Source organism: Calypte anna, chromosome 6 (genome assembly GCF_003957555.1).
Source record: "Calypte anna isolate BGI_N300 chromosome 6, bCalAnn1_v1.p, whole genome shotgun sequence".
Lineage (NCBI taxonomy): Eukaryota > Metazoa > Chordata > Aves > Apodiformes > Trochilidae > Calypte > Calypte anna.
Genome location: NC_044252.1, coordinates 26,647,209 through 26,672,721, shown reverse-complemented (window position 1 = coordinate 26,672,721; position 25,513 = coordinate 26,647,209). Strand labels below are relative to the sequence as shown.

The 25,513-nt window shown below is 42.7% G+C and overlaps 1 protein-coding gene across 22 annotated transcripts in view; it reads right to left on the bottom strand.

The window, feature by feature from the left end:
* Positions 1-25,513, bottom strand: part of TCF7L2 (transcription factor 7 like 2) — a 178,803-nt gene that overhangs the window by 89,335 nt on the left and 63,955 nt on the right. For all 22 annotated transcript variants that reach the window (XM_030452959.1, XM_030452957.1, XM_030452958.1 and 19 more), the window contains one exon: positions 25,257-25,358. In XM_030452959.1, coding sequence (XP_030308819.1) covers positions 25,257-25,358 — 102 coding nt within the window. The remainder of the gene's footprint in view (positions 1-25,256; positions 25,359-25,513) is intronic.

The following is a 25,513-nucleotide window of genomic DNA, read 5'->3' as shown; positions in this document are numbered from 1 at the left end:
GTCACCAATGTGAAACCCTTCAGTGGGCTTTGGCATTCTTCATTTTCTAGCAATTGCAAAAATGTGCTTCTTCACTTACTCAGCATTTTCCAGAATGCTTCAATTTCTCCTAGTCTCTTTCAGTATTATGGAAACTGTAAGGCATTAGTAGGTAAAACAGTACATGTTGTCACCACCCTGGTGTGAAGCATAATCTGCCATGGCACTTTTCTTGTCTACTTGGGAGTGGATATTTGGTGGTATCTGGCCACCTAAAATATATGCAGGACATCCAGACTTGACTAAAGCACCAATCCAAGCCTTCGAATGTGGCTCCCTTGACAAGTAATATGGGCATAGAGCAGCTATTTTTAATCTTTTTCCATTTTCTGATGGAAGGCCAGGCTAGTACAAGGGGAGGATCAGTCCAGCAACAACAGGCTTTTCCTTCGTTATCTTTCACCTCCTGTATGACAGCCTGCTTAGGAATAGACCACCCATGGTCACAAGTGAACAGATGACAAGTTGGAGGCCCCTGGCCTGGAGCTTCAGTTCCTTCCAAAGGTGAGAAACAAACAGAGGTGAAATGTGACCCTGAACTGAAGCAGAGGAGATATTTCAGCACTGATGGGTGTTCAGCTGAACGTGAGGCAGTTTCACCTTAGGCTGCCTTCAGCAGCTTGGCTTTGTTGCATTACAGGAGAACAAATCCCATAGTGAGCTCAAAGCTGATTTAGTTGGTTGATCGTAAATTCCAGAGGCCAGATTTGGTTGTCAGTTGCATGAAACACAAAAACAACTATTTCAACAGAATTACTCCACATGCCTGGCCCTTAGTCTCAACCAGTAATAGGGCAGATGCTGGCAAGATAAAGAGGCCATCTATGCTATCATTAATGAAGTTTCAGGTAAAACATGATGCAACGTTATTTCAAAATACTGACATATTGCTACAGGTATTTGCTGCTCTTCCCTTAATTACAATTGCCGGAGAACACTGTTTTCTCTCCAACATTTGCTTGCCTGGAATGTAATGGCTGTATTAGAAAGCCTGCAGCTGAATGGACTCTTTTCTTTACTCATCTCTGTCATTAGCGTGCAAAACTTATGGAAAGGAGAATGGAGTCTTTTTTGGGTAGATGGTTAGAGCCAAGATCCTCACCAAAGAATTACTGGAAAAATAAGGGGGAATCTCATTTGCTAATCCATCTGTTGTACAAACTAGCCTTCTATTAAACAAAAGTTGTATTAAAGCTATTTACCCATGGCCCCCCTTTCCTCGATTTCTTTGCAGCACTTCCGTAAGATAAGCTCCCTCATTACCAATAGAGCCACGGTTGTCAAAGAAGTCAGTTGTTAAACAACACTTTGCAGTGATGTTATTAAAGCTTCCGGATAAAAGCTGCTAACAAGTGCAAAACAACTGTCTGACATTTCCATCCAAGATACTTTTCAAAGCTCCCCAGGCCATGCTACAAGGAAGTCTGGCTACTAGGGGAACACCACATGGCAGATACTGAAGGTAACATTGCCCACACCTTGCCAACCCCCCAGCTATCTAGGTAGGTAGGTAGATAACACCTTCCATGCTGTTAACTGGATTGCAATAAAGCAGTGAGCTGACAGCCCAGCAGAGATCCCACAACCCACAGTCTTAAAGGACACAAAAATATCAGATGCTCCAGAACATTAATATCCCACACAGGCTTACAACAGAAATGAGAGTAAGAGAATAATTACTTATGGTCTACTTGTACTCCTTTAACCATTACTCCAGAATTTCACAACTGATAAAACTGATGATACAAAACCCCAAAAGTTAGTTTAAGAACTTTCTTAGAAATTTAACAAGGCTTATTGCCTATGCAAGGGCTTCTGTTCTGCTGGAATTGTGTCAGACCGATTACAACACACCCTAATTTTGGACATTAAAACATTTAGTTCCAACCAGCATTTTCACAAATCCGTTTTAGTGCCTTCGTATAAACAAAAGTTATTTAAGGTTCTCAGCTGTAACGTGAGTATGATTGGCCCCTTCTCATGGGCAGGACTTCTCATTGACCCAAAATGGTGAGATACCACATGCAAGGGGCATGACATAGGCCTGTTATTGCTACATTCTCCTGATAACAAAACTAGACTGTAATTCTATTCAGGGTTATACCTGGAAGAAAAATATTGAAATAAATACAAAGCTGCTAGGAGATAGCAAAAAAGAGTTAAATTCAGATTCCCTGAAGGAGCAGGAAGAGAGAAGCTGACCCCAGTGTCTGTTCCAAAGAGGCGCAACAATTATCTTTTTATATATATTGTAAATACTCAAACTTCAAGAAAATAATTTGCTTTTTATTTTCTACTTTCATTCTAATTTGAAACATTGACTTAGTTAACAAACAATCCTTCCAGAAGGAGAATAATGGTGGGAACTCTTGTGCTATCTGATTTTAAACAGGCACACTCATCACTGTATCTTTCCAATTTCCTAATAAGGACTTTGCAACACCCAGAAATTCCAGTTCCTTCAGGGAATCCATCCTAGATTTTTATACCAAAACTTGCACACACTGTGAAAAGACTTGTGGGTAAAGCAAGTACATGTAGGGTTTAGAACTGATGACACTCCAGTGACAGTGCCTTCTGTAGCTACAAACACCAGTGACCCAAGCCACAGATGGAAGTTCACATCCTGAGAAACACTGTGACTACATTTACTGGAACGGTTTTAGCAGAAATGAGCAGTTCTGCTTTAAACATTTCAAGGCTAGGACCCAACCTCTTTCCTCTAGGAGTCTGCACAGCAAATTAGAAGTGACCACAACTATGAACTCTTGTAACATGCCAGAGACCATGTGGGGTTGTGGGATCTATTGTCTACAGACCCTACCGGAAAATGAATGAGCTGGTTTTCTGCTGGAAAACCCCTTCCCCTTCAAGAGAATCAGATTTTTCAAGTCATGCACTGATAACTTGCATTCCCACTACCCTGCCAAGAAGCTCATTGCTTCTTCACTATACGGTGTCTTTTTTCACAAGAGCACTGATAATAGTCCAAACAGTACTTAGGGCAGATATGGAGAATAAAGACAGGAAAAGGACATGGATGCAGCCAGTGGAGTTTGAAGCTTCCCATTTCAACAGATTACCAATTTTATTGCCACCAGATCCAGTTTCTTGGCTTCCTGAACTGAACCAGTTATCTAAGAATCCCTGTGTTTTATTTTATCCAGTCTCTTGCCAGTCTCCAATGTATCCTTGTACACACTAGAAGGATCAAGCACACTTGAAGCCAGTTTGCTCCCCTCCAGTTCACTCTGCTCCAGTTTTCATTATCAGCTGGAAAATCCTTCATGGCTCTACCCCTTCCCAGGTTCTGGTGATTCTCCTATCCGTTCAGGAGGTGTTAACTTAAATCACCACTTCTCATGCTTTACCCATGAGAAGATCTTTGCTAAATAGAAACCATAAAACCTCTATAAAGACCTGGGTGCTCTTTGTTGACCATCAAGAATCAGTCAATGAGATAATCTTACACAGGCTTGGTTTTAGCAGTCACTGACAAATAACTCACCTACCTTTTCTGAAAATAATCGTATTAAGTGTGTATTGCCTGTGCAACTGCACTGGGAGCATAATACTGCCCTAGTCTGCAGAAACCCTTACACTTTGCTGGTCTCACTGAGTCACCAGGTCCAGGAAAGCTCAGACACTCATGAGGCACCATAAAGCTCAGGTAGGGATACCAGCCTAGGTCATGGGCACTTGTAAAGGCATCAGCATACTTCTATACCCAGTGTAATTAGCCAAGACAAATTAGCCCAGATGCCATAGCAGAGTGAGCAACATAATTCTGCATTGGCTTCCACTGAACTGTGATGTTCAGCATACAGGAGGCTGGACTCTGCTGGTCCTTGGTATTCCTTCTCATCCTCTCTCATGCACTTGTCCCCTTAGACCCACAGGATTCATATTAAAGTGAGCAAAAGCCATCACAAATATTCAGCTTGACATTCTGCATAATTCAGGCACTGGTTATTTCTGTATAAGCCCAAATTAAGCCAAATCTAATGCGGCGTTACTAATGTTTTAGAGCGGGGAACACACACTTATATGGGATCAATCAGTAGCTGGTGAGAGCCAGGGTGCCTGTGACCTGCCTACACTGGGCACAAGAGCAACACAAATTACATGGCAGTATTTACATCAAGACATAGATCTCCTTACACATATATATGGGTGGCACATACACATGTGCATGTACAGAATCCAGGTTATCTGACCTCAGTCATATACTGCCTGCAATGCAAGACAGAAGAACAGAAGGATTTATTTTGCCTCACCGCTAGCAGTGAATGTGTTTTGCCAGAACAGCTCACTATATTGTATGATAACTGAATGAAGCTAATTTTCAGCAGATTCTATCTAACAGCTCTTAACTGGCAGAAATAGTTCAAGGTCTTCAAGTATACAGAGTTGCAGAGCCTTCAATTCACACATTCTGCTAATAACTGCCAGACAATTGTATTGAATTTATTCAAAAACCATTAGCCACAGAAATTCATATTCTTCAATTCTGCCTTCAGATACATGCTATATTACACTTGTATTAAGGTTAATGTGCAATGCCAATTCTTTCACAAAGGAACTGCAAATATTTGAAGCTACAGTATCTCTTACTAAGGAGTCTGTTTTACAAGTTTATTGTTTCTCTCTTGCAATTCCCCTTTCATCCCTGCCCCTGCCAGGAGAGCTGGGCTGAAAAAATGGTGAGAACATTAGAGCAAATACAGGCACATATTAAGGAAAGTATTTGAGACATTCTTTGTACAGCGTGCATATGCTACCAGCATTACAAGGATTTTTCTTTCATCTGCTCCTTCAGAAATAAGCCTCCAAAATACTTAAAAACCGCTTCATAAATATCCTTCGAAAACCCATCATCACATCTTCAGAGCACTGGTGTGTTAAATGCCTGCCACCAAAGAATGATGTTAAAATTTGGGAGGAGTCAGAGGTGGAAGCTGAGGAGTAGAAGCAGCGAGAATGCAGGAATGTTTAAATACGAGAGCCTCATTGAGAGGCTGGGGCACATGGACATTTTATGGAGAAATAATACACACGTACTATTTATGTTATAAAAAATGTTACAGGTAGGCAGCCTTCTGTAATTTATCTAATGCTCTTTTATATTCATGCTTCCTTAGGTTTCAATTTATTAAGTTTTCAGCTTTGTCCTTAGCAAAAAGGATAAACAAAAGCAGATGTGAAACTCCCTTTTTTAGGGGCCCACCAACCTCCAGCAAAGCCTGTAAGCAGCTGGGGGAAGCCTGATTACCATCAGCTCTGCACTCACCAGTCCAGTTGCCCTCTCCTCCTGTAGCCACCTCCACACTGAGCACTAAGGTGAAATGCTGTGACCCATGGAACAGCAGGTAGGTCTTGTCTCTTTAGAAAAGGGCTGCTCCCCTCTGTTCTGTGAGATTTTGGTAGGAAATGTGCTTTGCTGGTGAAGGGTTAAGTAAACGTCAAGAACAAAGGAGCCTGGAGAAGGAGTGGGACAACAAGGGTGACGATGTACCCTGTCTGGTCACAGAGAACAGAGGGATGGACTTCATGAACATTAACACAAACAAAAGACAGAGCCAGAGAGTTTGTTATTGCTCAGCAGAGGATAACCAAGAGATTATATTCTCACTTCACCTTCACTAAAAGGCTGTCATTGACATCAAAGAAGCAGAAGCTTCAAGAGAATTTGTGTGTAAGACTACCATTCTCACTCACAGAAGAGGAAGTACAGGAGGCACAGGAGATGCTAGAAAAGCAAAGAGTGCTACAACTCTGTTCCTAGAAGACCGGTGCCCCTGTGCAGGCTGCCCTGCTGGGCACTGCATGCAGACTACAAACATGCAGCAAAATATGGCCTGGTGCATTACCTGAGCCCATGCACCATGCCAGCCAGGATGAAGTCAGCTTCAGACTACAACATGATGTGCTGGGTTTGTATTGGGCCAGCTCAAGGTGAAACCTATCCATTGCTGCCCCCATCCATCAAGCCATACCTTTGTTTATACGGCCATGGGGGAATAGAGATGGAAAACTGTGATACATCCCATCATTACACTGATACGTCTTTTATGGTTGCAGCCTGATTTCTGGTGATGGAAATCATTGAATAAACTGTCTCTAACCTGACCATCTTGCATCCTTGAGGACCATAAAATTCAACTAAAACCCAAAACATAGTAAGTCCTCTCCCTCCTGTACGCCATTGTCTCAAAGACTCAGCTCTTTCCACTTAACCACCCTGCAACAGCAGCTGTTTCTCAAACATTAGTGGCTTCCAGATAAAAGTCTCATAAAGCAAAAGAGGCGAGAAGGTACGGATGGCAAAAAGGAAAAAAAAAAAAAAAAAGAAAAGAAAAGAAAAAAAAAAAAAAAAATCCCAGCTCACGAGGTGCAGCTGAAAAATAAATGGCTTTGAAACTGGAAGGGCAACTGAGCAGCAGTGCCGCGGCGCTAGTGAGCTCACACATACTGAATTGGGGATTCCCTGTGTCAGGGCCGGCTGGGAGCACGAATTGCAGAGTTCCAGGGAGGATCAATAACTGTCAGAAGGAGAAGAAAGTGAGCACTAAATTCACTCGCCTTTCATCTTCAACAAATGGAACAGAAAATCTGATGGATGACAGAACCTTTCGTTTCTATAGCGTTCTTGTTGAACTAAAGACTAGTGACATTGAGATGATTTTCGACATGTGCTTCTGTAGATCCAGAAGCAATTATAAAAATAAAAATAAAAGAATTCCATTACAAAGAAGCGCCCCATACAAAAGTAGTAATTCATAAGGGCAGGGTAAATAAAAAATATTAATGAAAGCCCGTGCCAGTGGTCAGCCCCTAGCATGTGAGAGTGCAGCTTTGGAAGCATGGAGTACATTAAACACAACACACTCCTTGCCTCCTCCATAATTAAGTTAGAGATGTGAGAGCAAAAGCAATAGAGGCTGTCTGCTTAGTTTCTCTCCTTGGCAGGGCACCACGCACACATGCACACAATTTCTCCTCTCCTCCATTTGTGAAAGTAGGAGGGGGAAAAAAACCCCAAATGAGCAGATACACAAAAACCCAAAGCAAACAAAAAGAAAAAAAGAAATCACAGATTTCAAAGAAGGGACATGCTACTGCGTAAAGAAATGTCAACCTCTCTTCTCCCTCCTTTTATTCTACTGTAGACAAGTCACTCAGCCCATCAGGAAAATTATGTTAGAAAATAACAACAAGAACAGAAGGAAGACAAGACCTTTTGTACAATCCAGCTGGCTTCTGTACCTTGACTTTCATATCAGATATTTATTTTGGCATGTGGGTGGTGGGGGAAGGGGAAACATCTCTGGACACCCACCTTATGACATAGTTCACTGTGGTGTAACAGTTCAGAGCACAGAGGAACATCTCCAATTCCTGCCCGAGAAAGCTGCACATGCAATATGGTAATCCCACAGTGCTTTTGCCCCATACAGTCTCACAGAAACAATGCACAGGGCAAGGGAGGGGATGGGGAAAGTTCTGGACAAAAACCATGTCATTGGTCTTCAACCTTATGATGTGGATTCAGCTAAACAGGTGCCATTACCCAAAGCCTCCACTCATCCAGGCTCAGAACCAAAATGTTTTATTGGAGCTTGCTCTCTTGCCCAGGTGGGCTGCCAGATTGTAGAATACCTGCAATACACCACCGCAATAAGGTACTTGCAGAGAACTTGCCATCCAACCCAACTCAGAAGAGCGACCTTTTCACCACTGAAATGGAGACTTAAAAGCCTGAAAAACAAACGCAGTGACTCAACTGGGTATAAGGGCTTGGTGTAAAGTTCAGAAATTGGCCTACGTGTGCTAATTCAACCTTATGGCTTGTGTGCAGGAAGGCTGTTGCTGCTTTCTCAGGGGAATAAAGACATTAAATTACTGGCTCTGAGATGCTGAACTAGCTGATGGCAGAGCTGGCAATAAAAAAAACAAAAAACAAAAAAAAACACCAAATCCCGGCCCTTGTATTTTAATCCAAACAGACCACGCCACATGAAATCGAGATTAGCACAGGCTCTCTAGTATCATTTAATGCCTACCACAGACTCATTGTCTTCGTGACTCCCCAGCCAGCGCCGGCTCCGCACCACACCCTGTGGTTTCCCACTGACGCATGGGCATTCCTGATTCCTGCCCAGCCACGGCCCTGCAGCTCCCCACCCCACAGCCTGCACCCAGCCAGCCCTCTGGCTCTGCTTTTTAGGAGACCACGAGAGTTAGGAACCCAAGGACACCACTCTGACAGCCAGCCTCCTCTGGAATCGTTAACATTTCCCTGTGTGCTTCTCCAGCCTGGTTTCATTCATTTATTTTAGAAAAGCGAGGCTACATGTAGCCACACCCAGTTTAGCTGCTGGGCATTCAAGAAAATAACCTCCTTCAGATATTGTCCCCTCTGTCCCTTCCAAAGAGAGTATATCAGCAATGCCCCATCTGAAAACCTTCATCACCACACAAAGGCAGAGAGTTGCCTGGCATCCCAGTCAAATAATCAGATAATTTTGGTATCTCAATCAAATTCTTGCTTGCAAAATGAGGCCTCATCTGCATATGAGAAAGATAAATCAATCTAGAATACACAAACACAATTTTAGAGAATATCTATTCTAGATCAAACACAGATGCAGAACCCACAACTTCAAATTAACAGCATCTTCCCAGTTTAGCTTAATCTACTTTGAAAGCGAATTACTCTGCACTTGGCAGAGGCACTCTTACTCTCCAGCAAAAGCATCCTCAGGCAAGAGCTAATATGGAGGAGCTCCTCTAGAGCAAACCCATGTGCAGTGAGGCATTGATTCCCAGCAATCAGAGCCTTTCCACCCTAAAACCTGTAAAAAGTTGCTACTTTGTTTCACCTTGTAGATCAGTGTTTCTCAGTGTTGGCTATTCACAGCCTCCCGAACACAATGAGATGCCATTGTTAGCTTTGCAGTCTGAATTTTCCTCCACTGAAGGCAATATTTTTGCCTCTTGGAAGGGTTTGTAAAATATCCTCTAAGTCATGTTAAAATAAACAGAAGCAGACAGCTTTGTCTCCAAGCAGGATCTCCTCACCACATCTCTAAAGGCTTTGCACAAAGTTTCCAGCACTCAATGGGGAGCATCTCACGGGGGCAACAGGCTTCAGCTGATTGCACAATGACAGAAAGTGCCAGGAAAACTCCAGGTCTACTCTGAGAGCTGAAACTGACTCATTGTGTGGGCTTGGGCAAAACCACTTAACCTCTCCACATCTCAGCTTTTCTGCCCATAAATGAAGGTAATAATACCGAGCTCCATCTTCCCCCAGGGACTGATAGGGAGCCTCGAGTTTGTACCGCACTTTGGAAACATGAAGTGGTACATAAGTGCTAAGTACCATTATCTAGAACTTCCACTGTCACCTCCACGTGCCGGTGCAGCCGATGCTGGTGAGAAGTGGCCCACAGGGAAGACTTCAGCCAGACTGAACATACATGTTTACATTCAGGTTTCACCAGGAAATTATTAGAACAGCAAAAGGGAGATTAAAAGTCCCCTCCTCACAACAGAAGGAATTTCTAGCACAGCATCTGCCCACTGCAAGCACAGCACAGAGCTGGTCAGGAGTCCTCCCATCCCTCCAGATGGGGACATCTCTCCTGTTGAAATCACATGGAGAGGTAAAAAGCCTCCCTTTAGTGATAGTATCTCAAATTCGTGGTGGTTCTCCATCATGCCACGGAACATCCAACCAGAAAAACGGGAGCATTTCTCTGGACTGTTTACTGAAACACCTTTATCTCCTCAGGCTGGGCCAACACTCACAGTATCCAAGCCCTTAAACCAACCAGCACATGCTGACTCCAGAAGACAGGCAAGCAACACCCAGCTCCAACAAAGTGATTTAGCTCATTTCTTACTTTTCTGGTTTCCCGAGCAGATTTGGGTCCTGCAAAGTGAAGGAACATGAGAGCACGTAATGCTCAAGCTCCACAGGCTCCTCTAGGCATGTCCTACAGCAAGGATGGGAGACAAAGAGGAGCAGATGCCCTGCTGCTTATGTTTCACCACTACCTTAATTAACATGGTGAATATTGAAGATGCTGTTCATCTTGGACAGCTGAGCTGGAGCATGTCATCAAGGGTCACAGGCACCTCACAGTGAGAATTTTCTCCTCAGTGTCCCCATCTCTCCCCACCTACTAGTTCATCTAACTAGAAAACTCACTATTTGCTAACTGGGACATCTAGGGAAGGATGTCCCTAAAAAGTACTGGAGACAACTAAATGGATACACAGGCAAGCTGTACAGCTATATAGAGGACATCTCTTGAACTTGTTCTACAGTGGCACTAAAAATAGCTTTGTTTCACCTGGAACAGCAGTTAAGTCTCTCGGGGAGATGAGGAAGAGCAGGGAAGAGGAGATGTCTTGCAGACTGTTATTATCAGTAATACATTTATTTTCAAATCAAAATTATTTGATTTGAAATATGTTATATTATTCATGACTGGAAAGGGGTGCAAATTGCAAAACAGACTTAAGTAAATACTTCGAAATACTAACACTGATTTCTTTCTTTCTGTGTTTATATAATGCAGAAAACCAGGGCAACCCAAAGCTATATTAGCTTTACACTGTGTTCTGTAAGAAATAAGAGAAAGGCATCAACTGACAAATCTTACTGCTTTCTGGGACTACACCAGCAAATGTATTCAGTGGTAAGGATGCTTGCCAAGACAGTGAATTTTATGCAAGTACTGGAGAATCTTCATGGAAAATAAACTTTAATTAAAAAGTATCATTTGCTGCTCAGCACAGGGAACGGAAACACATCACATGTTCCCCATCTCTGCTCAGAGGAGCTCCAACATCAACCCTGGGCTCTGAAGAATGGCTCATGGAAGAGCTCCAAGGCAAAATGCTGAGACTAGTGCATGAGTAACAAACAAAGTTTCAAGAAAAATCACGATCTCTTCAGTGATCCTTAACTAACAGGAAGAGCAATTCATGTCACTGCATGAATGATTAATTATAAATTATTAAATCCAGCTCTACTCAGGATACTTACCCACAGAATCAACTGCTCCAACATGTCAACAACTTTTGTTTTCTAAATCTCTGAAACCAGTATCAATTCAAAACACACATGGAGCAAGATTTTCCAGAGAATCTGGCATGCACTTTCAGTACTCAATATCTGCAGTCCTGGCCAGACCCTAGGAGGGGCAGCAAGTCACCCTCCCTGCTCTGGTCTTTGGACACAACTGTTTTCAAAGAGGACACTCCAGTTATTTTTATTCTCTTCCCTCTCTCCCATCAGTGTGAAACACACAAGGAAGCATCTGGAGAGGAACAGCTTACTCTCCCTGTCCTTATCACACAGGAGAGAGCATCTTCCCACTAGGAATCTGGGGAGAAGGCTGCCCATGAGCAGAAGATTTGCTGCGTTACAGCATTCACAGAGGCAATTTCCTGCCCGGCAGGAAGGCGGCAGAGAGCTTTGGGCTGCTCCCAGCCTCCTGCCTGCCAGCAAGCAAGAGGCAGGGGCTGGGGGGCAGGGGAAGGAGCAATTTTAAAAGCAGAAGAAAGTGCGGGGCTGTGAACATGCATCCAAACACAAAGCAGCCAGAGGATGCGCGGATACGAAAATGGGATACATTATTATTCCATAAATTAAGTTAAAGCAGCCTCAGCACATCCCAGACCTGGCTGCTGCACACCAAACGAGTTGGCTTAAAGCCTGCAAAATGTTTCAACTTCATTCAACTGAGGCAAGACCCACGTTTTATTAAAACAGGTTTATCTTCCTGCAAAAAAACCTCAACAGCTTTTGTGCCCTGAAGAAGCAACTTTGGTTTGCCGTCTTGCCCTCCTTCCCCCCACCCACAACAAAACACATATTCAAAATCTGATGAGTAAAGAATTACATTACTGCTTTCTGAACCTTCCCTATGTAGGGATGGTATGCAACAGGTTTCAGTGTTTGTTTTTATAATAAATAAAGCAAAAGTATTATGAGACAACTAAGCTCCTCATCTCTCCTCTCCCTCCTTTGAAGATGGCTGGGTTTTTTTGAGACTTAAGAAAAATTTTAAAGCGGTTATTAAAATAAAGGGCATTCCCTATCCCATATTTCAGCCTGTACCAAATAATCTAGCCATTCTTAAAATATCCAAGCTTTCATGTGAGCCTTTTAATGGAGAAATACTAATAAATATTAAAACGTAAACCCCACCCTCAGATTTCCATACTTCTTACACATCTACCAGTCTGCCCCATAATCTCACTTTTCCTGATAAAAAGCATAGGGGGGGGAAAGTTTTCCAGGCTAGCAGCAAAACCTAAACAAAATAAAAGAAGCATAAAGCTCAACTTGAAGAGCAGACAAGTATGTGAAGAACAGTGTGACCTTTCTTTATCACCCTCTGACATGCTTAATCATTTCCAAACAAAAAATACTCCTTTCTGCCACTTCTTCACTGTGAGCACCTCCGGTGCCTGCGTGGCTGGGAAAGAGTTAAATCTCCCACTATCCCCTGCTGCCTGCGAAAAATCACGGAAACAATTGAGACATTGTCCAGTGAACAAGACTCCCAGGGACTGACATTTTTGTTTATGTCCCAGTTCTCAGCCTGTCAATTTTCACTCCCAACGTTAAAAGCCTGGCTTGCCCCACTGCAGTCTGCCCTCAGCTGAAAAGGCTCCACTTCATTTATTTTATTAAAGCTATGGCGTGTTTATGATTCAGAGCTCTCCCCACCCAAGGACCTGTTGGTCCCATCCCCCTGCCTTCCTCGCAGCTCTGCAAGAGCAACTTCCTAACTCCAAGGAGGCTTTGCAGTGCCTTCTGTAGAGCCATTGCCAGGAAAATAACTGAGCTTAGGTTAAATACTCACGGCTGCATTTTGCTGGGGTTTGAAAGGCGTATTACTGTACTCTAGTTCCTTAAAATAGCTTTTGATTATTAACCAGGGAAGGGTAGAGGCATAGGGAGTTGGATAGAACTTCAAAAAGAAAATTAAAAAAAAAAAAAAAAAAAAAAAAAAAAAAAAAAACAAAAAAAAAAACCACACACCCACTCCCAATACCCAGCAGAAAACTAGAAAATACATGTAATGGAGTAAAACAAACATCTTGGAGCAAAGCAGCATTTTCGTGGCTGCTCTGTGGCTGCATTTCCTGCCTGCGTTTCCATAATGACCGGAGCGTCAGGCCCAAAATATATCCCTCTCCTTCACCCCCGCCATCCTCTTCCCCCTTCTCCCCCCCCCTCCAATTCCCAGCACTTTTTTTTTCGTTACGCTCTCAATACTTTATCTCCATGAAAAGCACACACAGCAGTCACCAGCGTTTCCTGTTTGCCGAGTGTGCTTTAACTATATCACACCCTCCGCCGCTGCGCTGGAATGCACAGCATATGGCATTGTGAAAGGGTTTACTGTCGAATAATGGCAGCAATGCAGTCCTGCTGGTTTATATCAAACCCTGTCACTCTCTTCACGGAGGTCTCTCTCATGCTCTCCGAGAGGCGAGGTAAAACACACACACACACACACACACACACACACTGCGTCTCACGTAGGACCTCAGCAGAAGCCTGCCTGGATCAAGACCTGCAAAGTCAAGGCAAGGAAGATCACAACTTGAGAAGTTGTGTCTTGTGATCACTCGTGATTTCTTTCGAATCTTAGTCCCCATGATGTCTGTAGAATCCTTTTAGAGGTAGAAAAAAGGGCTGTTAAAAAGTTTTTACTTCCTCACTGCAGTTCCTGAAGGCAGAGTCAACATGGGCTGGAGAACAGCTATGTGCCTGAGCCCATCTTCTCCAGGATATCTATAGCCTGAGCAACAGCCTGAACTCCATCCTGGAGAACAGCTTCACCTTCCCCTGCTTTCAAAAATCAGCACCAATATAGTTGGGTTATGAAAACATCCATTCAAAAGCCAAACATACACCACAACCTTTCATTTTAGGTCACAGTTTCAAAAGTGCATTTCCATTTAATTGCTCACTGGCTTATTTTTTATTTTGTATTGGTTTTGTGGGGTTTTCTTAAACAACTGTAAAAGAAAAGGACACTTAAATAAATAAATAAATAAATGTGCTGCTTCCAACTGCAGTCAGGTTTAGCTAAGATGCTCACAAAGGTTATACTTCAAAGTGCTTTTTGTGCAGATCTTGAAATGCCCTCCCATGCCCGGATGCATTCAGCCAGCAGACACTGAAACGAGTAGCAATACTTTTAAAGCCCATTGAAATGCATCTATCCACCCTGGCTTCATAAAAGGAAGCCTTACTTAACAGGCATTTATTATTGCTGAACTAGAGTTGAAAGTTCAGTGTCCTTGTAGGCCAAAATTATCAAGATTTCTGAGTTTGCAGCCCACGTTTAAGTCCTAATGAGCTATTGTACCACACTCACTGCTATTAACTCTTTGATATCAGGAAACCCATGTTGTCCTTTTAAACATTTCACAGATGTCCAAAGGAAAAAGTGCAAAGCTCACCTGTGCTGAAGGATGGATGAGCATCTTTTTTTTTTGTTGTTGTTGCTTTTTGTTTGGTTTTTTTTATTCCTGTAGACCTCTCTAGCAAAATATGCAAGACAACTACATCATTAAATATGCATGTCAAAGACAGGCTAGCCTACCAGTTTGGACTGTGAACTCGGAGTCAGGGGAGCTGCCCATGACTCCCCAGCTTTGCCATGATCCAATCTGCAGATCTACCTATCTGGGAAAGGGACGCAAGCATAGAGTGCCCATCACACCACATGTGTACAGCAACCAAACTGCTGCCATGCCCTGCACTGCACAGCCTTGTCTCCCTGGATCTGAGTGTTCTGGGACAGGGACAACCCCACCTGCTTTTCTGAGAGTAGTTTGCCTATTAGATCCTCCTAAAGGTAGCTTAAAAAAAAAAAAAAAAAAAAAAAAAAAAAAGCGATAATAAAGTTATCCTTACTTTGAGCCTGACACTTTGAATGGCTTGTTGTACAATCACAGTAGTGAAACACAGTGTCCACAGGGAGATGTTACCATGTTTAGGTAGCACTTGGGAAGAGATGGGTCCCTCATTTTCCAACCCCAGACTAAGGCACCCAACCCTGACCACCAGCAAATAGAAGTTAAGATGAGGCTTTAATACAAGAACCAGGAGCCCAGCTCAGTGCCTTGTCCAGAAAGCTGTCAGGGTACTAACTCTTTGCCCATTCTTTTCCTCCAACAGTTCTGGGGCTTCTCCCTCACATTTTCTCACAGTTTACTCATCCCACAGATACCTCAGTGCAATGATCTGAGGTGGCCAAACAATTGCCTACGCAGGAATGGAGCTTAACAGTCCATCTACAGGGTGAGCAGACGCTCCCTGGACATGCTCTGGGCACGAAGAGCAGAACAAGTTACTGCAGGGTGATCTTCACTGAGGTCTTACAGCACCTCTGCAACTGCCTGGCCACATGCTCAGTTCTGGAAACAGACACAAGCAAACTTCACCTTGAGTCCAAATGGCATCTGCTACCTCACATTTACCCCTCAGGCAGCAGCAATTGTGAAGCAACCAACATGCCTCAGATTCACACCAGAGCTTACTGCCAGGTAACCTGTCCTAGCCATCAGAGCCCATGTAATGAGGAGCAGGCTACTTCATGTCCAGTAAATGACTTCCCTCCAAAGAGCTCAGCATGTCTGAAAAGCATCAAGATGGGGAGTAAACATGGAGCAGCTACAGCTCAACCCCTTGCTTGCTTCATATTAATTAGCCCATGTGGACATGCCCAACCTGCAGCGACAGAAGTTCTGCCGCTAGGGAAAACTGAGCTGCAGCCATTTGGGGTTTTCTAATGATTCTGCCTCCATGCAGCTGCTTGGCAGGAGAAGTGTTCATGCCCATAAATGCACACGAAAAAAGTCTGGAGGCTTTCAGGTTCCTTCACCCTGTTTTCCTCCATAAAATACCGTTTCCTTTTTACAGGGCAGTCACATCCCTGTAACACATGGTATAGACATTGCAGAGGTCTGCAGGCACACAAGAAGGCAAAATTCTGTTGTTTTCTCTTTCCACTCCGAGACCCTATCCTTCCAGCCAGGGCAAGTGACCATGGAAGTTTTGTACATTTCCCAGTGTGAAGATGAGCAACAAGAGATCAAAATCTGTAGAGAAATAAGATAAATCAGGTACCTCGAATTGCCAGTGAGTGGGTGTGAGTCCACCTGTGCCTGATTAGGACAGGCCCCTATTGGGCATAAGCAAGACGAGGGGGCCAATAAAGGTGGGACACACACCCACAGAGCGACCTCAGCTCACTCTGGTGCGAAGCATGGAGAGGCCAGCAGCTCGTCGAGCCTCTGGAGCAAGAAAGGCTCTTCCTGCTACACTTCTACCCTGGAAGCGCTGTGTGGTGGCTGGAGTCCTGGAAGAGACCAGCAGCTCGTCGAGCTTCAGGAGCAAGAATGGTTCCTCCTGCTACAAAAATCCTCATTCAGGGTATGTCCTTCTCCTACAGCCTTAGCCCTGGAAAGAAAAGCAGCAGCACAAGGACAAGCTCCAGGGAAGTAGAGCTCAAGACATTCAATTCCTTCTCTCCCTTTCCTTTCTCAGTACTTGCTGGCTAGGGGACAGACAAAAGACAAAATGACCTCTCAGGAAGGGGCTTTATTTCATATAAATGTTCATTTCCAGTGTCCCAACTTAGAAAAGTGTCACTATACTAGACAATACTTTGAGCAAACATTTAACTGTTGTGCTGAACTCAGCACAACATGGACATGAGCACGTGTTTAATGATTTCTTGAATCAAGGCCTAAGAAGTAAAAAGGAAGGGGAAGTTAAGTTTCCACAGTAATAGTAGTTGATAAGTTTTTAGATCCTGCCAACAGGAAAAATGTGTGCTAGAGGACTACTCACCTCTCCTAGGAAACCAGTACAGACCACTACCAGTACAAGATGCCCTGGAAGCAGACCACTGCTACCAGCCCATTACATATTCAACGCAAAATCTGTCTGACAAAAATTTCTACCTTAGTTTTGTGAGATTAGGCACAGAACATTGCCTGAGGAGAGATTAGGAGTGGGAGATTGCTTTACAAAGGCATCACTCCTGGTTATTTGCAATACTTCTAACTCTCCAAAGGCACTTCAAAATGTGTCTACCCTTTACTAAATAGGACCACATAGGACAAAAAAGAAAGCATCTTTCCTTCTCTTTATGCAGTAGCTTACTAGGCAGGCTCCAGTTCCTTCCACAGGAGAGTGTACAGATGTGTACACAATCTAGCAAGTGAAGTACCCCATGAATCATCTAATCCCAAACTGCATGAACTGGTAAAAAGAACAATAATCCCAGGTTTGAGCAACTTGGCAAACAAATGGTCCTGAGCCCAGCAATGCCAGCTTCCTTTCCTTTTTAATGATAAACACATGCTGTTTTCTTTACTACAGCACCTGGACACAGTACACAGACCTTGTTTAGACAGAAAATAGTAGGTTCCTATTCAAGTGGGCTCATCTGCACGGGAAAGTTTTTATGCGAGGGCTTGAGTGTGAATTGAAAAAATGCAGAACAACTATTTTGAATTATCTCTTCGTGTGGACACTGTTGTTCAGAACTAAGAGTTTCTTTGTGAGATTTAGCTTAATCCGTTTCCAAAGCGGATTAAGCTAAACCACACAAAGGACCTCTTACTGCTGAGTAAGAGTGGCCGCATGGAGAGATAATGAGGAATGGTTATACTGAGACAGCTACTTCCACTGCATCCTTGGGCTTTTCTGCTCTGCGTCAACAAACCCAAAGTTGTACTGGAAAGCAAAGACTGCAGTCCTAGAAATTTGAGAAAAAACAGTTCCAAGGCTGTATCATCATGCCTATTAAATCTTCTGCTCTGTGCATGATGGCTGCTCCTGCTCTAGTTGGCACAAGCCTTGGCTCCACACCAGGCTGCATTATTCAATACCTCCTTCTCTAAGCTCCAGATTGAATCCAGCCACAAACTTCAGCTGCAGACAGGTTGCACGGGGAGAAGGACCTGTGGTGAGCAGCCCTGCCAAGTCTGCCACCCTCTGTACACATCATCTTTGATCTGCCAGGCTCACCCATCTGGCTCTCCAGCATCGCCCAGCACTGCTGAAGCTCCTCACCGTTGCCAAGGCCGAGCCATCACGCACGGGCTGTGGGGGACAGACCGTCTGCACTCCCCATCCCACTCAGCACAACACCTCTTCTGCCCAAGAGCTGATGGCTTGACACTATTTCATCTTAGGCCCGTGCAAGTCCCTAGTAATTGATTTAATATTCACGTTCCTCCAGCCTAACGCAAACTGCAATGTGATTGAATACAAAACGCAGCTTGGGATCCTCTGTGCTACCACACACTCCTAAACCTTCTTCCCAAGGCAGGCTTCAAGTCTAAAATAATGCTCTCTGCAGTTTTACTGTAACTGAGCCTCATTTAGAATACAAGGGATATTTTATAAGCAAAACATACAAGAAGGAAGCCTGTGGTAGATACACTTCCAACCACACTGAAGACAGCATAGTGACATCTTACATAAAGATCTCTGAAGACAGCATAGTGACATCTTACATAAAGATCTCTGATAGGCAAGCCTTTGTCTTGCTCCCCACTTCCCTAGTGAATTTCAGTACTCTGGTATGTCAGGAAGATACACCAGATATATTTTGGTGTGCCACAACACACCAAAATGCCAGATCTCATGGCTCTATCTCATGAGCAGGGGTTGCAGCACAGCCACTTCAAGACGTCAAAACTGATGCTGATTCACCACAATTATCCTGATGGATAAACCTGCTGCCTCAAGAGGACCTGCTGAGCTGTCTCCAGTAATGTCAGAGAAGCTTGGTCCTGCCTGGGAGCCCTACAGCCATCTCAAGGTAAGCCACTCCAGTATCCATGAGCCTGACCCCTCACAGGCACTGAGGACCAGGTTCTCCCAAAGTACAGTCAGGTAATTAACAAGAAACAGATGGTCAATAGATTGCACCAAACATAGCATAACACTCCTACTCAACCAGCTTCTCCTGGAGCAAAGCTTAGGGTTGCCAACTCCTGCAATTTCTCAGCCAGTCAAGCAATACTTGCTATTTTTCTTAAAGAGTGGTTGCCTTCAAGTCAAGTGTTTAGGGAAGAACCTCAGCCTCTGCTTACAGCACACAGCAAGCTCCCGAACTGCTGCAGAGAAAAGTTTGAGAATGAGTGGAATATGCCCTGCAGGCTCAAGAACCAGCGAACAAATAAAGGGAATACAAAATGTATTATTTAAGAAACAGAAAACAAATAAAAACAACACCAAAAAAAAACCCCACCAGTCCTCATGATCTTTTGAGGCCTGACTCATGATCCTAGAACAATTGAGGCTGGCAGCACTACATATTTTACAGTATTTATTTGCAGCTGATATATCCCAACATCCAAATACTTCAGAGTTCTTGGAGCTACTCACAGATCTCCTGACTACAACCAAGCATGACAATTCATCCCAGCTGCCAATCCAGCCCCCAGGTGTCTTCTGAAGGTGCTTTAGTGATGACTGATGTTTGCAGAAGCATTTAATTCCTGCTCACTTCACAGTAAGAGGTACAAGCCTGCACATTTTCCCAGTCTCAGAATTAAACCAGAGGGGTTACCTCCAGTATCTAAATAAGGTTTGTAGAGGACAGGCATTGTGCCACAGAATAAACACAAAGGCATGAAGCAGTCCCTCAAAGTCTGAACTATTTTACAAAATATCAGATTACCAAATTAACTACTTTTTAGGAGTCCACAATACTTCTGTGCTCCACACAAACCAAGCACTGGATTTCCCATTCAGATTTAGTGGCCAACTGAATATAATGTGTGTGTTTTAGAGGAATCCGTCCAAAATATTTTTATTGGGCTGCTGGTAGGTGAATTCTATACTTAGCCTTAAACATTCAGGTTTGAGATTTATTTTTTTTTAAACGCAACCCTTCCCAATGAAAAATCAAAGGGAATAAGTGGTGAAAGATTTAGCCACAAAATTCCCAGCAAGTTTAATTTGTTCTGTGGCTTAATTCCATGCATCTCCAAAAATTCAGGACAAGATGTTTGCACACTTTTGGGCATGTATTAATGAAACATTTTGTTTATTTTGCAACTGCCAGAGCAATTAGCCAAATAAAATATAGAACATTTATAAAGGAGAGAGTCACTAAAGGAGCTTTCCAATTAAGTCTGCTTGGATATTTCTGCAGCATGAGTTTCAGAGATCTGTATGCCAGGTCCATACATAAAGGCATGACCTGTCTGCCATCAGGGACTGGTAGGGTACCAGTACAGCTCAGATACCTAGCTCTCTCTTTTCCACCCCACACATGTGCCTCTTTTAATACCAGGCATTGACATGAATGATACCCAACTCCTTCCACCTACAACACCACCATTTTCCTGCAACTCTCAACACAGTCTGCAGCTCCCCAGGGAAGAGGGTGCCCCATGATGGGCACACAAGACCTAAAATCCAATAACATCTCGAGAGACTGCAGAGGATTAGCAGACTCTCTATAACAAAATATAGAAGTCAAACAAAGCAAGAGCTTTAAAAGCCCTCTTGGGGCACTGAGAGTGGAAGTTGCAAGATGTTCCAGACAGCCTCATACACACAGGACTGTGTGTACATCTGGAACAACCCCACTTCTTGTCTGTGTGAGGGACACTATAAGCAAATTTTTAAAACTAAGACAAACCTCATGATTACTTGTTGGTATTTGTCTTTTCTTTCAAAGTACGTAAGTGTAAACCACATGAGACAGAGGAACCAGGGAGCAGGCAGGGCAGACTGCGCAGCTTCAGCTCCAACCGCTCTGGGAAACAACTCCTGATCCCTCCAAACTGCCCAGCGGCCCCAGATACTCACTGTCCATGCATGTGAAAGAGACATTTCAGATGGTTTTGCCTTCAGTTTTTGCTGCTTGTCATATTATGTTTTGAAAACACATTTTTACTTCCTTAAGGGAAAAAAAAAAAAAAAAAAAAAAAAAAAAAAAAAAAAAAAAATTAGATACACTACCACACAGTGATTCTTTGTTCTTGGGGATTCAGTTTACTTTATGGCTGTGTTCATTACATATTAGAAAACCCAGGCCAAATAGTACTAGAAGTCCTCCCCCAAGGTAACATTACATTTACTTCAAAAGGCCTCCCTGCAGAAGAAAATGCAGGAATTTTTTCAACCTTTAACTATTTTGTAAGAAATATACTGTATCAAACCACTACCATTTTGGGTTCAGAACATTTTTGCCTGGTACAAAGGAAGCTAAAAGCAAATCTCTGTACAGCTGAGATAGCAGGAGACAGGACCCTGGGACTGGTCTTTTACCCATACTCCTGCCCAGAGTATGGTGTGATTGAATCAGAATATTTACTTAGAAGAGAACAGAGAAGAACTGCACTGGCTTTTGCCTAAAGTTGTAGAAATGCATGCATACATAGAAACTGTTTTAAAGGGGCTTGTTTTCTCTAGTAGCAAGTTTTGGAGATCCCCTGAGCAGACGTACAATACTAGTTTTCACTCACCTGTCCATGCTGCACCACAAAATTCCCATATGAGGATCCCACTCTTAGGGAACCTAAATCTCACCTTAGCACCACCTGGTGCACATGCGTGGAGCAGGTCAGGTGCATGTTGAATATGGCATTTCAGGACAATTAGCACCCTGCCTGCTTTAAGAAGCATGCAAGGCACCCAGCTGGGGTCGGCTTTACACCCAAAACCTTCCTGCTAAAACTGATTTACAAAGTGAAATTGAAGGTCAGAATAAAGGGAGGAAATAACCATAAAAACCATTAAAAAAATAAAAATTAAAAAAATAGCCTCATAATAGTACTATCCACAAGCTGAATTCAAAATTTTGACCTAGCAAGCTTAATAACATCCTATTAAAACAATTTTTCCCACAGTTTTCTTTCACCTTGGACACAGATAAGCAGCATGACTCTGCCTGAGCAAGATGCAAGTCTTATAAGATGAGTGAAGCACCTAAATGCAAATAAATGCATTGGTCTTAAATGGAGCCTCATGCTGTACCTTCCTCAAGACATGCTGAACATAATTTCAGTTTAATATTCTGTTTCTCATTATGGGCCTTGGAGACTCTCTTGAGCACCATGAAAAGCAGCATTAACCCAGCCCTCAGCACTGGGGGCAATCCAGCCAAATTATTCATGCTGGTCTTTTGCTTCAATTCTTGTAGTCTTAACTTAATGTTCTTAAACAAATCTGAAAGGAGGATGGCTGACAAATAGTACAGACTTTACTAAAGATATTGCAGACGGCCACGTTCTGTAGCCCTGAGTCATTAAGCTAAAAAACCATGCTGAAGCCAAAGGAAGCTTCACTGAAGCTGGGCATAAGGGCTGCAGCCCTGACATGGAGCTCATGGCAATGAGAGCCAAAGACTGAGAAGCAAGAACATTAAAAAGGAAAAGGAAAGGGAAAAGGAAGAAGGAAAAAAAAAGAAAAAAAAAAAAGAAAAAAAAGAAAGAAAAAGAAAAAAGGAAAAACAGCCCCCTCCCTCCACTTTCCTCTCTTTTTAATCCAGCTATGAAGATTAGCCTCAAATCTTTATTTCAGAGATAGGGGACAGATAAGAAATGATTTGCAGGTGTTAGCATTTTCCTATAGATTCAGGGCAACACAACTGATCTCAAGATGAAAAACTGGCAAGTAGACAAGACACAGCAAGATGGGTGGAGAACCAGTTTCTATGCCTATGCACTACACATTGCGCTTGCACTGAAACATCAGCATGGCCATGAAATACCCCTAATTGTTCCATAAAAAGATTAATCCCTTTTTCGTGTATACAGAACTGGGTGTAAGAAAGGCTAGGTCCAGGTGCTGTGGGCAGGCACAACAAGGACAAAAAGGGACACCAGAGAAGTCTGACACATCCCAGGCCAACTGGTACCGGCAGCCGCTACATCTCCCCCAAATGCCACCACTTAGCCTAACCTTATTTACCAAAATATAAGACCATTTTTGCTCCACAGAAAGAATGTAGCCTGGGGTGGATGCCAGGAAAATGGGTGGAAAAAGCTGCACCTTATTTATTTATTTTAGCAGAACAAGGCAAAACAGTTTGCTGCTAGAAATAAACATTAAACCTTGCAGCACACGCCTCCCTTCCCAAAAACCCCACTGCTCCCCCCCCCTCACTCACTCCCTCCTTCAATATTGTAAGTAGCACAAAAGATCATATTACAAATGCCAGCTGTGGCTCTTTTGGAAGGTGGCCTCCATCTCGGAGGTAGTATATGTTCCTCACCACCTAAGTGGTTGCTATGGTAAATATGCTTTTTATTGAATAGCAGAGAGAGACAGCTTTTAAAGAGACCTGTAAGAACCCCATAAATGGGCAAAACACAAGGCAGATCAACTTCAGCCTCCCTGGAAACAGGTTTTTCTTTATTTTCCAAAATTATCATGATTTTTCATCAGGGGTTTGGGTTTTTTTGTGTTATCCACTTGCCTCCCTCTCACCCACACCCAGGTGAAGGAGCTGGACAGGGTTGGGAAAGCCAGGAGCCCAACCAGCTCCTTGACACAATGAGCTGCTTGGGCTTTTAAAGGCAAGTGGGCAAGTGCATGTTCTCATGAACACAGGAGGCTTCAGGGACAGAGGATGCTCAGCACTGTGAAGTGCAGGTTATCTCCCACAAAGCCACCCACATTACACCCAGCCACAAGAAACCTCCTGCTCCCTCACCATCACCTCTCCTGCAAGCCCAGCTTGCCCCAGAGCCTAGGAACACTGCCATCCCCCAGTACAGATACTTGGGCAAAGCAGTTAAAAAGGAATAAAAATAAGGAAGTTACTTTGTTTTTTCTTATTGAGAATAAGATGATGGAAGGTTTTGATGGCTGTAGATTTCTAAACAAGCAGCCAGACATCTTTTCTGATCTCTTTATCCAGTGCTGGCCCAAGCGGGTGGGAAGGAACAGCAAAGTCATTCTGAAAAAGTGAACAACCAGCAGTAGGTGTTGACTAGCAAATAGCAGCCCTGTGCCCATTGCTCACTGCTGCACTGAGGGCTGGTTTAGAAGTGACAGACTCTAGAAGACAGGAAACTATTTTTTGTTTTAAATAAATAATAAAAAAAGACACAACAAAGGGCTGCAACTTCAAATTAAAGAGACAACAGTGGAATAAGAAGCCTCATCAAGAAACTGTAGTATGATTTTAGATTTCTAACAAAACAAATGGTACCTTAGATCTACTGGCTACATCAACTTTAGACTGTATTACAAAAAAGAAAAAAACAAAACCCAAAGAAAACCCAGCAGAACAAGCTATGTTTCTTTTCCTGGGATTCCCTGTGCTATCCATTGGTCATAAAGAAGTAGCTTGTTTTGTGATTTTTTTTTAATTTAAAAATAAAAAATAAAAAAAAAGCTTTATCATAAAGTCTTTCAGAAGATATATTCTAATCTAAGCCACTACATGCCACCTTATCCAGAGATAAACTTGCCAGACAAATTTGAACTGAACATTTGAAATCAAACATTTTTTTTACAATAGAAATAAGAAAAAATTAACCAATAATTTAATTTTTAAAAAATTTTTAAAGCAATTTTACTTATTATAAAGAGAAGCATATACTTTATATTTTGCGAGCAAGCAGTTCACATCTGGTAACACTTTTTACGGTAAATGAGGAATTGTCACAACACAAAGGAACATGTGCTCTGTTGAGCTTTCACCCAGGTAAAATACTGACCAACTCTGACAAACTTTCTTTCACGATTTCGCAATAAGAACAAATTTTTTTTTCTTTTAAGGCTGTAAAATAGGCTTTTTAATTTTTTTTAACATTTACCAAAAGTGTCTCTTCATCCTCTTCAGTTCAACATTATCAGACATCTAAACCAGTCTGATCAGACTTTACTGCCACTAAAGTAATTTTGCAGTTTGCAAATGTAGAGCATTTCCAACTCTCTGCTCTCCTACAAGGCACATGAATGATAATTTCATAAGCAGCCCAGCAATACCAAATGTATTCCCTTCTTTTACCATGAGCTCATTATTGGTTTTGTTTGGTTTGAAGCATTTCTCTTTTGGTTTGTGTAAAAGAAAACTGATGACAACAAATGCCATTAATGTCAAATGTCTTTTTTTTAAAAAAAATAACAAAGGAAAAAAAAACCAAAAAGAAACACAAAAGAAAAACATCTTTCTGTGTTTACTTACAACAATGTGTGCTGGAGATGGAGACCTAGCATCCTTGAGGGCTTGTCTACTCTGAAGGCTCCCTGCCTGAACATCAAGCAGTGGCCATTTCATCTGCAGATACTGGATGGAGGAAACAAAAATGGGGAAAGAAAAATGAGTTCAGAAAAGAAACAAAACAAACAAAACCAAAAACCAACCGAACAAACAAAAAAACCCAAATTTTAGGTAACATGGATAAAAAGATATAAATTAAAACTTATGCAAGGAACTGAAAC